Consider the following 18,502-nt stretch of genomic DNA (forward strand, 5'->3'; position numbering starts at 1 on the left):
GGGGCTTAGATTAAGTGTAATTAGATTAAAATTCTTGTAATATTTTTTTATTTATTGTAATTGAGTGTTTGTTTGTTTTTGTAATATAGTTTAGTTTATTTAATTGTATTTGAGTTTAGATAATTGTAGGTAATTTATTTAATTAATTTATTGATAGTGTAGTGTTAGTTGTATTTGTAACTTAGGTTAGGATTTATTTTACAGGTAATATTGTAATTATTTTAACTAGGTAGTTATTAAATAGTTATTAACTATTTAATAGCTATTGTACCTAGTTAAAATAAATACAAAGTTGCCTGTAAAATAAATATAAACCCTAAAATAGCTACAATGTAACTATTAGTTATATTGTAGCTTTATTAGGGTTTATTTTATAGGTAAGTATTTAGTTTTAAATAGGAATAATTTATTTAATTATAGTAAATTTATTTAGTTTTATTTAAATTATATTTAACTTAGGGGGGTGTTAGGGTTAGGGTTAGACATAGGTTTAGAGGTTAATACATTTATTATAGTGGCGGCGATGTCCGGTCGGCAGATTAGGGGTTAATAAGTGTAGGTAGGTGGCGGCAAGGTTGGGGGGGAAGATTAGGGGGTAATAAATATAATATAGGTGTCGGCGATGTTAGGGACAGCAGATTAGGGGTTCATAGGGATAATGTAGGTGGCGGCAATGTCCGGTCGGAAGATTAGGGGTTACAAAAATGTATTATAGGGTTTGCGATGTGGGGGGGGGGGCTCGGTTTAGGGGTTCATAGGTAGTTTATGGGTGTTAGTGTACTTTGTAGCACTGTAGTTAAGAGTTTTATGTTCCGGCGTTAGCCCATAAAACTCTTAACTACTGACTTTTTTTTGCGGTTGGAGTCTTGGCAGTAGAGGCTCTAGCGCTCACTTCTTCCAAGACTCGTAATACCAGCATTAGCCAAATCCCATAGAAAAGATAGGATACGCAATTGGCGTAAGGGGATTTGCGGTAGCCTTGAGTCGCGGAAAAAAAGTGAGCGGTAGACCCTTTCCTGCCTGACTCATAATACCAGCGTTAGATAAAAAGCAGTGTTAGGACCCCTTAACGCTGCTTTTTAAAGCTAACGCAGAACTCGTAATCTAGGCGTTAATTATTAAGGTAAAAATATATGAACTTTCACATTGTCTTATGTATATATACATTTTGTGATATTCAATTGCCAGAATGAACAAGTGTTCTCATTTGTAATAAACATTTATAATTTAAGTTGTTAAAACATTTCTATTTTCTTCACAACAGATAAGCCACTTCTCAACCAGTTCTCTGTTAAGTGATCGGACACAGTTTAAATCTTTTTTCAGGACTGTTCCTAGTGACACTTTCCAGTCCCAAGGGCTGGCCAAATTGGTGCTGCATTTTGGATGGACATGGGTTGGACTTGTGGCTGTTGATAATGATTATGGTCAACAAGGTATTCAGGTCATCAGACGAGAGATCCAAAAAGCTGGTGCTTGTGTGGCTTTTACAGAGTATATTCAGATCAGTCGGCCTGATTATAACACCCCATATATTGTTCATGTTATTAAAGAATCAACTGCTAAAGCTGTAGTTGTTTTTTCTACTGACCTCAGCTTGATCCCCCTTTTTGATGAGATTTTGAAACAGAATGTTACTGGGAGGATATGGATAGCAAGTGAAGCTTGGGCATCTTTTGCATATTTGTTTACTGAAAAATACTCTAGAATCCTTGTAGGAACCATAGGTTTTGCATTCCACACTGAGGAAATGCCAGGATTCTATGATTTTATTGGGCAAATTCAGCCATATGATTCACCAGGAGAGACTTGGACAAAAATGTTCTTAGAAGAAACTGTCGGATGTACCCTTTTTGAATTTCAAAATTACCCTTTACATTGGGACAGGCCAAAAATAAATTGCACAGATGTGGCAGTAAACTTTCAGAGTATATTGAGAAATTCACCCAACATAAGAATTTCATATAATTTATACAGTGCTGTGTATGTTATAGCCAAAGCATTGCATGACCTGAGTCTTTGCAAAATAGGAAAAGGACCATTTTCTAATAACAGCTGTTCGAGCCTATGGGATTTCACACCATGGCAGGTAAAATGCAGTTATAATTTAAAAGATTTGTATGTAAGGTTAAGTTGCAATAAGAACATGGTTACATGTTATTATTGAAAGGTTATTTTTTTAATAATCAAATTAGGATTAGAAAAAATGCATCATCAATATGTATTTCTTTAGATAAGCATGCATTTAGATGAGTTTTTCTAATACGTTTTCAGTTCTATTGCTGTTATATTGCGATACTATGAAAAATGGGAGCTACACAGTTTCTGAATGCAGATAAGAACCACAAACCCAATAAATCTGTGGATATCTCCTATAAAGTGTAGGCTTAATTAGTCCTTAGGCTAGGTTTATGCTTACCCCAGGCATTCTTGAAGACCCAACTGTGTTTGTCTTCACTACCTCTAATTGCTGTTTATTCCATGAATCAAACACCCTCTTTGTGAATAAGTTCTTTGGGATATTACCCCTGAACTTACTATCCTTCAACTTGAGATCATCAGCCTTTGTTCTGGTGTTGTTCTTTTTGTATAAGAAAACAAAAACATCAGCCTCAGTGTAATTATGTTCCTTAATATACTAGAAAGTTTATATTATCGTTTTTCACTTCTCTCTTCTAAACTATAAATAGTACTCCATCTGTTAATTTCCTCCTTGCAGCCTCCAAAAAAAAAGTGGAAATGGTGAAGCAAGTAATCACATTTAAAATCACATGTAAATAGGGCCGTACTCACATCCTATTGAGCTTAGAAATTAGCTCGCAATTATAATCACTCAAGCATAGCCTCCCTTCACAGGCTCAAAGGCATATGCAGGAACCACTATAAGCAGTCCTTTTCTAACGCAAACACAGGAACCAAATAAATAATAGATACAATATTTATTGGTAAAAAGGACAAATCATCACTCGGGTGTTTGGCATACAACATACATACAACTGCTTCATATGCAATACAGGATGCAGTTTCCCAGCAGGAGTAAAACCGTTACTAGCCGTTCAAACTGTTAACTCCACCCTCCTGGTGACATACAGTATGTACGTAACCACTTATGTACGTTTCACTGTATAGGCTTTATCAAGGATTCTTGATTAAGTCTATACGGTGAAACATATGTTGGATATTACAAACCTATGTCACCAGATGGGTGGAGCCAACAGTTTGAACTGCTAGAAACGTTTTACTCACACTGTGAAAAGGCGTTGTGTATTGCATGTGAAGCAGTTGTATGTATGTTGCATGCCAAACACCCTAGTGAGCTAGTGAACGAAGGCTACACTTAAGTGATTATAATTGAGAGCTAAGTTAAAAGCTCAATAGTATTTGAGTACAGCACTTTCTAAATGTGAATATAAATGTGATAACTTGCTTCACTATTTCCAGTTTTTTTTCTTCTTTGGAGGTTTTTCTACAAGGAGGAAATTACAAGACGGAATATCTCTTAGACTATATCCTTTAGTGCACATATACACACTTAATTTGTTTTCTTATTTTTATTAGTTGTTACTTTGGCATCTATTTATCAAGCCGTCAACCGCAAACACGCTGGAATTCCGCAGCGTATTTGTAATGAGCCTGATTCCCCTTAGTTATCAGACCCTACAGACCGGCAAAAGTAGAATGTTGTGACGTAACATACGATTCGCCGGACTCAGTCTGACACAGATTGATGCTTACGTCATTACAGATGTTCTGAATGCAAATTTGGCACATTCTGACTACTTTTGCTAGTTATCAAATGTCTACCAGGTACGCTTGGCACTATTCAGGCCCAGCGTACCTGGTTTTCAATCCGCCGCCCTGGAGGCGGATGCCATATAAATCAATGGGAGTCTGAAAGCAGCGAAAGCTTATGTTCGCTGCTGCCAGATATCCCATTGATTCCTATGGTAATGTTTACATCTAACACCCTAACATGTACCCCAAGTCTAAATACCCCTAATCTGCCCCCCCTACAATGCCGCCACCTACATTATACTTATTAACCCCTAAACCACTGCTCCCGGAGCCCACCACCACTCTAATAAACTTATTAACCCCTAAACCGCCGCTCAGGGACCCCGCGGCAACTAAATAAAGTGTTAAACCCCTAAACAGCCACTCCCGGAGCCCACCACCACATACATTATATTTATTAACTCTTAATCTGCCCCCCCTACACTGCCGCCACTATATTAAATTTATTAACCCCTAATCTGCCCCCCTACACTGCCGCCACTATATTAAATTTATTAACCCCTAAACCTAAGTCTAACCCTAACACCCCCTAACTTAAATATAATTTAAATAAATTATTCCTATTTAAAACTAAATACTTACCTATAAAATAAACCCTAAGATAGCTACAATATAACTAATAGTTACATTGTAGCTAGCTTAGGGTTTATTTTTATTTTACAGGCAACTTTGTATTTATTTTAACTAGGTAGAATAGTTATTAAATAGTTATTAACTATTTAATAACTACCTAGCTAAAATAAATTCAAATATACATGTAAAATAAAACCTAACCTAAGTTACAATTACACCTAACACTACACTATAATTAAATTAATTCCCTAAATTAACTACAATTAAATAAAATTAAATATAATTATCTAAAGTACAAAAAAAACAATCACTAAATTACAGAAAATAATAAAAAAATTACAAGATTTTTAAACTAATTACACCTAATCTAATCCCCCTAACAAAATAAAAAAGCCCCTAAAATAAAAAAATAAACTAATTACACCTAATCTAATCCCCCTAACAAAATAAAAAAGCCCCTAAAATAAAAAAAGCCCTACCCTACAGTAAATTACAAATAGCCCTTAAAAGGGCCTTTTGCAGGGCATTGCCCCAAAGTAATCAGCTCTTTTACCTGTAAAAAAAAGTACAAATCCCCACAACATTAAAACCCACCACCCACACAACCAACCCTAATCTAAAACCCACCCAATACCCCCTTAAAAAAAACTAACACTAACCCCTTGAAGATCACCTTACCTTGAGAAGTCGTCACCCAACCGGGCCGAAGTCCTCAACGAAGCCGGGTGAAGTGGTCCTCCAGACGGGCAGAAGTCTTCATTCAAGCCGGGCAGAAGAGGTCCTCCAGACGGGCAGAAGTCTTCATCCAGACGGCATCTTCTATCTTCATCCATCCGGCGCGGCTCCATCTTCAAGACATCCGACGCAGAGCATTCTCTTCATTCGGAGTCTTCTTGAACAATGACGGGTCCTTTAAGTGACGTCATCCAAGATGGCGTCCCTTGAATTCCGATTGGCTGATAGAATTCTATCAGCCAATTGGAATTAATGTAGGAAAAATCCTATTGGTTGATGCAATCAGCCAATAGGATTGAAATTCAATCCTATTGGCTGATCCAATCAGCCAATAGGATTGAGCTCGCATTCTATTGGCTGATTGGAACAGCCAATAGAATGCAAACTCAATCCTATTGGCTGATTGGATCAGCCAATAGGATTGAACTTCAATCCTTTTGGCTGATTGCATCAACCAATAGGACTTTTCCTACCTTAATACCGATTGGCTGATAGAATTCTATCAGCCAATCGGAATTGAAGGGACGCCATCTTGGATGACGTCACTTAAAGGACCCGTCATTGTTCAAGAAGACTCCGAATGAAGAGGATGCTTCGCGTCGGATGTCTTGAAGATGGAGCCGCTCCGCGCCGGATGGATGAAGATAGAAGATGCCATCTGGATGAAGACTTCTGCCTGTCTGGAGGACCTCTTCTGTCCGGCTTGGATGAAGACTTCTGCCCGTCTGGAGGACCACTTCGCCCGGCTTCATTGAGGACTTCGACCCGGTTGGGTGAAGACTTCTCAAGGTAAGGTGATCTTCAAGGTTTTAGTGTTAGGTTTTTTAAGGGGGTATTGGGTGGGTTTTAGAGTAGGGTTGGTTGTGTGGGTGGTGGGTTTTAATGTTGGGGGGGATTTGTACTTTTTTTTACAGGTAAAAGAGCTGATTACTTTGGGGCAATGCCCCGCAAAAGGCCCTTTTAAGGGCTATTTGTAATTTAGTGTAGGGTAGGGCTTTTTTTATTTTGGGGGGCTTTTTTATTTTGTTAGGGGGGTTAGATTAGGTGTAATTAGTTTAATAATCTTGTAATTATTTTATTATTTTCTGTAATTTAGTGTTTTTGTATTTTGTACTATAGATAATTTTATTTAATTGTATTTAATTTATTTAATTATAGTGTAGTGTTAGGTGTAATTGTAACTTAGGTTAGGTTTTATTTTACAGGTCAATTTGTCTTTATTTTAACTAGGTAGTTAATAAATAGTTAATAACTATTTAATAACTATTGTACCTAGTTAAAATAAATACAAAGTTGCCTGTAAAATAAAAATAAACCCTAAGCTAGCTACAATGTAACTATTAGTTATATTGTAGCTGTCTTAGGGTTTATTTTATAGGTAAGTATTTAGTTTTAAAAAGGAATAATTTATTTAATGCTAGGAATATTTATTTAGATTTATTTAAATTATATTTAAGTTAGGGGGTGTTAGGGTTAGGGTTAGACTTAGGTTTAGGGGTTAATGAATTTAATATAGTGGCGGCGGTGTAGGGGGCAGATTAGGGGTTAATAAATATAATGTAGGTGGCGGCGGTGTAGGGGGGGTAGATTAGGGGTTAATAAATATAATGTAGGTGGTGGCGGTGTAGGGGGGGCAGATTAGGGGTTAATAAATATAATGTAGGTGGTGGCGGTGTAGGGGGGCAGATTAGGGGTTAATAAATATAATTAGACAAGGACACAGCGGATCTTTTGAGGAAACTTGATGGAGTGGTAGTAAATGATAATACACTGCTAGCTTCTCTAGATGTAGAGGGGCTATACTCCTCTATTCCTCATGATATTGGACTCCAGGCAATAAGGAAATTTTTGGAAACAAAAGGTCCCCTGTTCTCAGAACATTCTGAGTTTGTTATTTCTTTACTTAGATTTGTCCTCCAGAATAATGTATTTACGTTTGACGGACAGATCTATAAACAAATACGGGGAACAGCTATGGGGGCAGTGTGTGCTCCCACCTACGCCTGCCTCCATTTGGGGGCTTGGGAGTCAGATATATTTGAACGACACAGTGACACCTTTAACAATAAGGTGTTAATGTGGGTTAGATATGTGGATGATGTTCTTGTCCTATGGGATGGGAGTGTAGAAGAATTTCATGATTTTGTTCATGAACTTAACCATAATGACAGGAACATCATCCTCACATCAGAGACAAACAAGACCGAACTAAACTTTCTTGATATTACTATCAAGAAGGAAGGCTTGAAGATCGTGACAGAAAATTTCAGGAAAAAGAATGCCACTAACAGCATCTTACATGCTGACAGTGGTCATCCTGTCCATCTGATTAAGGGTATTCCGTATGGACAGTTCCTCCGGCTTAGGAGAAACTGTTCATCACTAACAAAATTTGATACACATGCTGCCCTAATGAAAGAAAGGTTTCTCAAAAGAGGATATTCCAATAAATGTCTCAAAAAAGCTTTGTGGAAGGCACGAAAGACTCCTAGAGACCACCTGCTGTATAACAATAAATCAAAGCCCAAAGAGACGCAAATTAGATTTATCACTAAGTTTAATAATCAATGGTCCAATATTAGATCAGCACTAGCTAATAACTGGCATATACTTACCTTGGATGACAAGGTTAGAGATTCGATTGGTGAAAAACCACTACTAACAGCTAGAAAAGCACTAAGTTTGAGAGATCACTTAGTTCAGAGTCAATTTGTGAGAGGCCCCTCTAATGCAGACTGGCTAAGAAGGGACAAGGGAATAAAAGGTAGCTATCCATGTGGGCACTGTGTGTACTGTGCCCACATGGATAGCACCAAACAGTTCTTCACTTCATGTGATAAGGTTTTTGACATTAAATTCTTCTTCAACTGCAAATCTGAAGGGGTAATCTATCTTCTTCGCTGCTCGTGCCCGGTCTTTTACGTTGGAAAAACCAAAAGGTTAGTAAAGGACCGGGTACAGGAACATCGGGACGATATCCTTCATGAAAATGACACAAATGTGGCAAGACACTTTGGCATGTTCCATAATGGAAGTGTAGAATCTTTGAAATTTACTATCATAGACAAAGGGATAACTAATGGTAGAGGTGGCAATAATGACAAAGTTCTATTGCAGAAAGAAACAAAATGGATCTATAAACTTAATACTAGATACCCAGTAGGACTTAATGATAAATTGGAGTATGCTAGTTTTCTATAGTCAGTGGACTCTCCCCTTTTCAGACAAGACATGTGCTATATTTGTAAGGTGTCATCATTTTTTGTTGTGGCAATAAGGTTTAGAAAGCTGAGGAATTAGGCTTTTACTTTCCCTAGGATTTTAGTGTATAACTAGAATCTTCACAACTTTACACATAAGGTTTTTGTATTTTGATTATATGCATCTCTAAACTGGAATATGTTTTCTTATGTGAACACACCTTTAATTAATTAATTACCCCAGGTGGGGGAAGCACACCTGAGGAATGTCAGGTGAGCTTTATCTTAAGAGGAAATCCGGTAAGGATTCATTCAAACCCTGATGAACCCCTGTGAAACACACTGGATGTGGGGGTGAAACGATCGTTGGTTTGTGTTTTTAACACTGAAGTGTTTTATTCAGGAGCAGGTCGACTAACTCCTGTGTATAAGAACTGTTTAAGGTTCTAAGGTCTATGGGACACGCATAGCCTTTTATACCTTTTTACTGCCTGCACTTTATCTGCATACCTGTTTTATGTGCTGACTTTAAAGAAACATGCTGCAAAAAAACATATGGTCTGTGCTACTATAAGGACTGTTTGGTGTTTCATCTGTTGCCCTGTGAAGCGAATACAGGACTTGGAAAACAGGCACCTGTGGAGTCTAAGTAAATGCACGTAAGCTAAGAGCGAGAGGAACATACATATCATATCCACCTGAGCAAGTTTGCGTATATTCTGACGTACGCTACGATGCTTTTGATCTATCAGCCTAGGGAAAGCCTGGTTCTTTCTCGGTGCGGCGGATGCCGGTACAGCTGATCACTACTACACACGGAAAGTGCACTTTACCTACAAGTCCGATTGGAAGAGCTTGCAAAGCTATACCACCTCCCCCCCAGTGACATCAGACGCCACAGAGAGAGCGGTCTGCTTCTTTGAAAAATCTCCTGGGACACAGAGCTAGTTTGTTTCACCGCTGCATGCTCTATCCTGGCAAGTGATTTAAAATCTTACTTTTGGGAACAGATCACAGTAAGAACTAATACGTTTACTTTACCTTTTGCATAAAGGACTGTATTTTCACTTTGCATTTTCCTGGACTGAGTGCAGGATCTAACTGTGTTTCCTCCTAGCTTCTGAGAGAGACTTTTCTCAGCGGTTTATTTTACTTTTTCCATTATGTTATGTTTTGACACACTGCTTTAGACATGTTATAACTAATATTAGGATATGTGCATTATTGTTCTATTTTAGGTCTATATACAATCTAGCAACCTGATTAATGTGTGTTTTAGATATTATCAGACTTAGCAGCATACGTATGCTTTATAGATATCCTGCAGGCATTGTTACTTTAGATGTAAGGTGTTGTATATATATGGTGTTTACCTCATTTTGTGTTGGTTTGAGTCAAATGCAGAGTTTTTCACCAAATGTGACAAGGGATTATAATTAATAAATTTATTCTTGGTATGAAATAAATTCTCTGTGTGCCTTCATTTCCCTTACTTTATCAGACCATTAATATATGGTCTGATACTATATCTCCCTGTATAAATTTAATTTTAATAAATATAATGTAGGTGGCGGCGGTGTAGGGGGGGCAAATTAGGGGTTAATAAATATAATGTAGGTGGAGGCGGTGTAGGGGAGGCAGATTAGGGGTTAATAAATATAATGTAGGTGGTGGCGGTGGTGTAGGGGGGCGGATTAGGGGTTAATAAATATAATGTAGGTGGCGGCGGTGTAGGGGGGGCAGATTAGGGGTTAATAAATATAATGTAGGTTGCGGCGGTGTAGGGGGGGCAGATTAGGGGTTAATAAATATAATGTAGGTGGCGGTGGGCTCCGGGAGCAGCGGTTTAGGGGTTAAACACTTTATTTAGTTGCGGCGGGGTCCGTGAGCGGCGGTTTAGGGGTTAATACATTTATTAGAGTTGGGGTGGGCTCCGGGAGCGGCGGTTTAGGGGTTAATCAGTTTAGTATAGTGTGGGTGTTTAGTGACAGTTTACCAATAAAGCTGGGAAAAAGCCGAAGAGCAGCGAGATCGATGACTTTTAGTTAACAACAGTCCGCTGCTCATCGCACCGTACTTGGTGCGCGGCTTTTTGACAGCTTTTTTGGTAATTTTGGAGAACGTATTCAGGTCCGCGGCAGCGATGTTAGGCGATCTTAGGCGAGCGTATTGGTGCCGGCGAATGCAGGTAAGTTGACAGCTTGATAAACAGATGCCACAGTGTGTAATATGTTGTATCTTATTATTTTTGTTATTATAAATATTTGCGTGATCAAGTCTTCCTTTGTAAGTTTTTTTTTTTTATTATCATGTATCATTAAGTAGACAAAAAGAAGGTAGAGGTAGCACTCCAACATCGGTATTTGAAATAAAAGAAAAATTCCTTATTGCACAATTAAAAACAGCACAAAGAATGGAAAAAAAAACAGAGGGAGGAGAAGGAAAATCCTGACATGTTTCGTGCCAGACGGCACTTAATCATAGGATCATCATTAAGTAGACCTTCTTTCCACAGATTCCAGTTTTTCCAGATATAGCCTCCAAAACTGTACACACTACTCAAAGTAAGGCCTAAATAGTGATCTGCAAATATGCATATATATTTTTCTGCTGTAAATATTTACATCTCTGCAACCAGGCATTCTACAGGCCTTTCTTGCTGCAATACTACATTGTATACAACATTTCAAGTAATTGGAAATAATTATTCCCCAATCCTGTTTCTCTTTTGTAATAGTCAGTTTAGTGTAATTGAGTCTGTAATTAGATTTTGTCCAATCCTCTTGTTTTTTATATCACCTCTCATTTGATCCACCCTCCCTGGAACATCATCTTCATTACACATTTCTGTGCCATCTGCAAATTGATATACCTTCTCCTGTAATCTGTTGCTAATATCACTGATAAATATGTATTACATAAAAGACCCCAGGACTAACTTCGGAGGTGCACCCCTACAAACATTCCTACATGAGTAACATGATACATTTCAAATATGAATGATAGTGACATTAATTTTATTGGCATACATTATTTTAAGATACCTAGTGAGTTGTAAACTATGTAGAAAAAACAGCAGTACCATCAATTATGATGTCTCATATATTTTATTTCCCAGAGGACAAAAACATAACGTTTCGGCCTGCAAGCCCTTAATCATATGCTTGTCTGGTATCTCACAAACATCTCTTTCAAACACAGCTCCACAGGTGAATATCATTAATCATCATTCAACAAGCATATATACATATATTCCTATTTGTAATACAAAGTGACACCTAGTGGACTAATAGTGTAGTACACATGTATATAAATTTAAAACCAATCAATTCAACATGGAGGTCTGCTAGAACCACTACAGAGTGTTGTAATCTACAATTATATACTGTATGTATATATACATTTTGACTATAGAATATGCGGGAATTCATACATATTAGAACATTACAGTAAAGGAAAACATTACAAAACAAGGTTCAAATCTATCTCTCGGTTCATATCATTAGTATACATAGTGTTCATTTTAAATATCCACATTGTTTCTCTTTTTTGGAGTAGTAGCTCTCTATCGCCACCTCTCTTTGGAATGGGAATATGGTCAATTACCTGAAATTTTTACTGGGAGATAGAATGGCCAAATGTCAAAAAATGATTAGCTACTTGGGCAAGGGTATCCTCACATCTGATATTAGACTTATGTTGTGTAATTCTATCTCTCACTCTCTGGGTGTTCTCCCCGATGTAGGCCTACCCACACGGACACTTGATTGAATAAATGACAAAACTTGTGTTACAGGTATAGAAGCCTTTGATATTTTTTTTTTCCTGTCAGAGGGTGTAGAAATACAGATCCATTTTTGATATTATTACAATTAATGCAGCCCAAGCTTGTATAGCAACCATTTATTTTTTTTGGTTATATATGTTTGTTTCTTTTGGCCACCTATATCTGCCCTCACTAATACATCTTTTATGTTTGTACCTCTCTTATATGTGGGCATAGGGGTGTCACTATGTATTACAAATAGGAATATATGTATATAGGGTTGTTTAATGATGATTAATGATATTCACCTGTGGAGCTGTGTTTAAAAGAGATGTTTGTGAGATATTAGACAAGCATATGATTAAGGGCTTGCAGGCCCCAAATGTCATGTTTATGTCCTCTGGAAAATAAAATATATGAGACATCATAATTGATGGTGCTGCTGTTTTTGCTACATATTTGATATTTGTGCGGCCTTTGCAGTGGCTCTGACAGCCGACACATCATTACCTACAGGAGTTATTGATACTTTCTATTGTATATAGTGAGTTGTAAACTAATATAAAAATAAATAAAAAAAAAACAGTTAAATAGTTCATTAGAGTTTCATGTACAATAAATTTAAAAGTAAATATATAAAAAGTGTTTTTTAAACATAGACATTCCTAACTTTACTAAAGACCCATAGCATAAACACCAAAAGTCCAACGGCTAGATTTGGAGTTTTGTCGGTAAGGACCCGCGTAGCTAACGCCGGCTTTTTTCTGGCCACACCATAAAATTAACTCTGGTATTGAGAGTCCAAAAAAATGCTGCGTTAGGCTCCAAAAAAGGAGCGTAGAGCATTTTTACCACAAATGCAACTCTCGATACCAGAGTTGCTTACGGACGCGGCCAGCCTCAAAAACGTGCTCGTGCACGATTCCCCCATAGGAAACAATGGGGCTGTTTGAGCTGAAAAAAAACCTAACACCTGCAAAAAAGCCGCATTCAGCTCCTAACGCAGCCCCATTGTTTCCTATGGGGAAACACTTCCTACGTCTGCACCTAACACTCTAACATGTACCCCGAGTCTAAACACCCCTAACCTTACACTTATTAACCCGTAATCTGCCGCCCCCGCTATCGCTGACCCCTGCATATTATTTTTAACCCCTAATCTGCCGCTCTGTAAACCGCCGCTACTTACATTATCCTTATGTACCCCTAATCTGCTGCCCCTAACACCGCCGACCCCTATATTATATTTATTAACCCCTAATCTGCCCCCCACAACGTCGCCTCCACCTGCCTACACTTATTAACCCCTAATCTGCCGAGCGGACCTGAGCGCTACTATAATAAAGTTATTAACCCCTAATCCGCCTCACTAACCCTATCATAAATAGTATTAACCCCTAATCTGCCCTCCCTAACATCGCCGACACCTAACTTCAATTATTAACCCCTAATCTGCCGACCGGAGCTCACCCCTACTATAATAAATGGATTAACCCCTAAAACTAAGTCTAACCCTAACACTAACACCCCCCTAAATTAAATATAATTTAAATCTAACGAAATTAATTAACTCTTATTAAATAAATTATTCCTATTTAAAGCTAAATACTTACCTGTAAAATAAATCCTAATATAGCTACAATATAAATTATAATTACATTGTAGCTATTTTAGGATTAATATTTATTTTACAGGCAACTTTGTAATTATTTTAACCAGGTACAATAGCTATTAAATAGTTAAGAACTATTTAATAGTTACCTAGTTCAAATAATAACAAAATTACCTGTAAAATAAATCCTAACCTAAGTTACAATTAAACCTAACACTATACAATCATTAAATTAATTAAATAAAATACATACAATTACCTACAATAAAACCTAACACTACACTATCAATAAATAAATTAAATACAATTCCTACAAATAACTACAATGAAATAAACTAACTAAAGTACAAAAAATAAAAAAGAACTAAGTTACAAAAAATAAAAAAATATTTACAAACATAAGAAAAATATTACAACAATTTTAAACTAATTACACCTACTCTAAGCCCCCTAATAAAAAAACAAAGCCCCCCAAAATAAAAAAATGCCCTACCCTATTCTAAATTAATAAAGTTCAAAGCTCTTTTACCTTACCAGCCCTGAACAGGGCCCTTTGCGGGGCATGCCCCAAGAAGTTCAGCTCTTTTTCCTGTAAAACAAAACATACAATACCCCCCCCAACATTACAACCCACCACCCACATACCGCTAATCTAACCCAAACCCCCCTTAAATAAACCTAACACTAAGCCCCTGAAGATCTTCCTACCTTGTCTTCACCTCACCAGGTATCACCGATCCGTCCTGGCTCCAAAATCTTCATCCAACCCAAGCGGGGGCTGGCGATCCATCATCCGGTGCTGAAGAGGTCCAGAAGAGGCTCCAAAGTCTTCATCCTATCCGGGAAGAAGAGTAGATCCGGACCGGCAACCATCTTCTTCCAAGCGGCATCTTCTATCTTCATCCGATGACGACCGGCTCCATCCTGAAGACCTCCAGCGCGGATCCGTCCTCTTCTTCCGACGACTTCCCGACGAATGACGGTTCCTTTAAGGGACGTCATCCAAGATGGCGTCCCTCGAATTCCGATTGGCTGATAGGATTCTATCAGCCAATCGGAATTAAGGTAGGAATATTCTGATTGGCTGATGGAATCAGCCAATCAGAATCAAGTTCAATCCGATTGGCTGATCCAATCAGCCAGTCAGATTGAGCTCGCATTCTATTGGCTGTTCCGATCAGCCAATAGAATGCGAGCTCAATCTGATTGGCTGATTGGATCAGCCAATCGGATTGATCTTGATTCTGATTGGCTGATTCCATCAGCCAATCAGAATATTCCTACCATAATTCCGATTGGCTGATAGAATCCTATCAGCCAATCGGAATTCGAGGGACGCCATCTTGGATGACGTCATTTAAAGGAACCGTCATTCGTCGTTCAGTCGTCGGGCCGGATGGATGTTCCGCGTAGGAGGTCTTCAGGATGCTGCCGCTTCACTCCGGATGGAAGACCATAGAAGATGCCGCCTGGATGAAGACTTCAATCGGATGGAAGACCTCTTCTGCCCCGCTTGGATGAAGACTTCGACCGGATCATGGACCTCTTCAGCCCCCCGCTTCGGCTTGGATCAGGACATCGGAGGAGCTCTTCTGGACCGATCGGAGAACCTGGCAGGGTGAAGACAAGGTAGGAAGATCTTCAGGGGCTTAGTGTTAGGTTTATTTAAGGGGGGTTTGGGTTAGATTAGGGGTATGTGGGTGGTGGGTTGTAATGTTGGGGGGGGTATTGTATGTTTTTTTTTACAGGCAAAATAGCTGAACTTCTTGGGGCATGCCCCGCAAAGGGCCCTGTTCAGGGCTGGTAAGGTAAAAGAGCTTTTAATTTAGTAATTTAGAATAGGGTAGGGCATTTTTTTATTTTGGGGGGCTTTGTTATTTTATTAGGGGGCTTAGAGTAGGTGTAATTAGTTTAAAATTGTTGTAATATTTTTCTTATGTTTGTAAATATTTTTTTATTTTTTGTAACTTAGTTCTTTTTTATTTTTTGTACTTTAGTTAGTTTATTTCATTGTAGTTATTTGTAGATATTGTATTTAATTAATTTATTGATAGTGTAGTGTTAGGTTTAATTGTAGGTAATTGTAGGAATTGTATTTAATTAATTTAATGATAGTATAGTGTTAGGTTTAATTAGAACTTAGGTTAGGATTTATTTTACAGGTGATTTTGTAATTATTTGAACTAGGTAACTATTAAATAGTTCTTAACTATTTAATAGCTATTGTACCTGGTTAAAATAAATACAAAGTTGCCTGTAAAATAAATATTAATCCTAAAATAGCTACAATGTAATTATAATTTATATTGTAGCTATATTAGGATTTATTTTACAGGTAAGTATTTATCTTTAAATAGGAATAATTTATTTAATAAGAGTTAATTAATTTCGTTAGATTTAAATTATATTTAATTTAGGGGGGTGTTAGTGTTAGGGTTAGACTTAGCTTTAGGGGTTAATCCATTTATTACAGTAGCGGTGAGCTCCGGTCGGCAGATTAGGGGTTAATAATTGAAGTTAGGTGTCGGCGATGTTAGGGAGGGCAGATTAGGGGTTAATACTATTTATTATAGGGTTAGTGAGGCGGATTAGGGGTTAATACATTTATTATAGTAGCGGTGCGGTCCGCTCGGCAGATTAGGGGTTAATAAGTGTAGGCAGGTGGAGGCGACGTTGAGGGGGGCAGATTAGGGGTTAATAAATATAATATAGGGGTCGGCAGTGTTAGGGGCAGCAGATTAGGGGTACATAGCTATAATGTAGGTGGCGGTGCTTTGCGGTCGGCAGATTAGGGGTTAATTATTGTAGGTAGCTGGCGGCGACGTTGTGGGGGGCAGATTAGGGGTTAATAAATATAATATAGGGGTCGGCGGTGTTAGGGGCAGCAGATTAGGGGTACATAAGGATAACGTAGTTGGCGGTCGGCAGATTAGGGGTTAAAAAAAAATAATCGAGTGGCGGCGATGTGGGGGGACCTCGGTTTAGGGGTACATAGGTAGTTTATGGGTGTTAGTGTACTTTAGGGTACAGTAGTTAAGAGCTTTATAAACCGGCGTTAGCCCAGAAAGCTCTTAACTACTGACTTTTTTCTGCGGCTGGAGTTTTGTCGTTAGAGTTCTAACGCTCACTTCAGAAACGACTCTAAATACCGGAGTTAGAAAGATCCCATTGAAAAGATAGGATACGCAATTGACGTAAGGGGATCTGCGGTATGGAAAAGTCGCGGCTGAAAAGTGAGCGTTAGACCCTATTTTCAGTGACTCCAAATACCGGCGGTAGCCTAAAACCAGCGTTAGGAGCCTCTAACGCTGGTTTTCACGGCTACCGCCAAACTCCAAATCTAGGTCTAAGATTGTAAGAAAAAATAAAAATAAATGATATAGTAAATAAATTCTATTTTTTCCCCTTTTTGATCTTCCACAAGGGCAGGTTAATCAATTTTAAGTAAAACTTTTTACCTGTATCTATATCACTGTGGAAACAGAAATCATTGATCAAAGATGAAATCTTTATCTTTGGGCCACCACATGACACCTAGATCCCATGTGGGTAAGTGGTTTTTCAGAATATAGGGATTATCACCTAGGGATTATCTGTTTCTCAGATTGTTCACTCACATCACAGACTTGTTACACAAAAACTGATGCACATATTGGTATAAGCTTCTCAGGGGTTTGAAATGGTTGCTTTACATTTGCTACTATAATTTATAAAGCGTTTAGAGAATTCTATATTTAGGATGGTTTAATGTAATAAGTAAGGTTCCTCTGGTTAACTTAATCTTTACAATTTGTATGCAGAAGAAGTATATGAATTAATCTTTTCTAGAAGAAGTATATGTTTGCAGAAATAGAACATAGTCATATTTGTATAAAATAAGTAAAGAATTTGTATAGATACAAGAAAAAATATAGGTAATGTTATAATGTTGCTCAGTTACTTGAGATTTAGGGATTTGCAAATACTTTGTAAAATGCAAGTAATTTAATTCAATTAAGTATTTGGAAAATGATTTAACTTTGCTCTTGCTGTACTTTATTAAAGGGATATCAAACAGTGCTCCTTTGGTAAAAAAAAAAAAAAAACCCAAATATGTTAAATCAAAGTAAATATAAAAAGAAAAAGGTTGTATAAAAAACAGCAAATAACTTACTTGTTTTCTTGCAAAATTAGCAATTAAAAATTCTCAGTGTAGCCCCACCCACAGTGTTTTAAAGGGATAGTAAAGTCCAAATTAAACTTTCATGATTTAGATAGGGCATGTAATTTTAAACATCTTTCAAATTTACTTTTATCATCAAATTTGCTTTGTTCGCTTGTTATTCTTAGTTGAAAGCTAAACCTAGGTAGGCTCATATGCTAATGTCTAAACCCTTGAAGGACTCCTTTTTTCTGAATGCATTTGAAATGTTTTCACAGCTAGAGGGCTTAGTTCATGTGTGTCTTATAAGTAACATTGTGCTCATGCACATGAAGTTATTTAAGAGTCAGCACTAACTGCCTGAAATGCAAGTTTGTCAAAAGATCTGAGATAAGGGTCTGCAAAAGCTTAGATACTAGGTATTTCCAGAGGTAAAAAGTATATTTCTAGAACAGTGTTGGATATGCAAAACTGGGGAATAGTAAATAAAGGGATTATCTATCTTTTAAACGATAACATTTTTGGTGTTTTACTATCCCTTTAAGAGGAGAGGATTTTCAAAACCTAACGGCTAGATTTAGAGTTGGGCGGTAGCCGTCAAAACCAGCGTTAGAGGCTCCTAACGCTAGTTTTTACCGCCCTCTGGTATTTGGAGTCAGTCAGGAAAGGGTCTAACGCTC

At 37.6% G+C, this 18,502-nt stretch overlaps 1 protein-coding gene across 1 annotated transcript in view; it reads left to right on the forward strand.

The window, feature by feature from the left end:
* The window catches only part of LOC128664684 (uncharacterized), a 54,179-nt gene that overhangs the window by 24,852 nt on the left and 10,825 nt on the right, over positions 1–18,502 (forward strand). The window contains exons 4-5 of the mRNA XM_053719493.1: positions 1,265–2,089; positions 7,024–7,731. Of these exons, the coding sequence (XP_053575468.1) occupies positions 1,265–2,089; positions 7,024–7,731 (1,533 nt within the window). The remainder of the gene's footprint in view (positions 1–1,264; positions 2,090–7,023; positions 7,732–18,502) is intronic.

The sequence above is a fragment of the Bombina bombina genome, chromosome 6 (genome assembly GCF_027579735.1).
Source record: "Bombina bombina isolate aBomBom1 chromosome 6, aBomBom1.pri, whole genome shotgun sequence".
Lineage (NCBI taxonomy): Eukaryota > Metazoa > Chordata > Amphibia > Anura > Bombinatoridae > Bombina > Bombina bombina.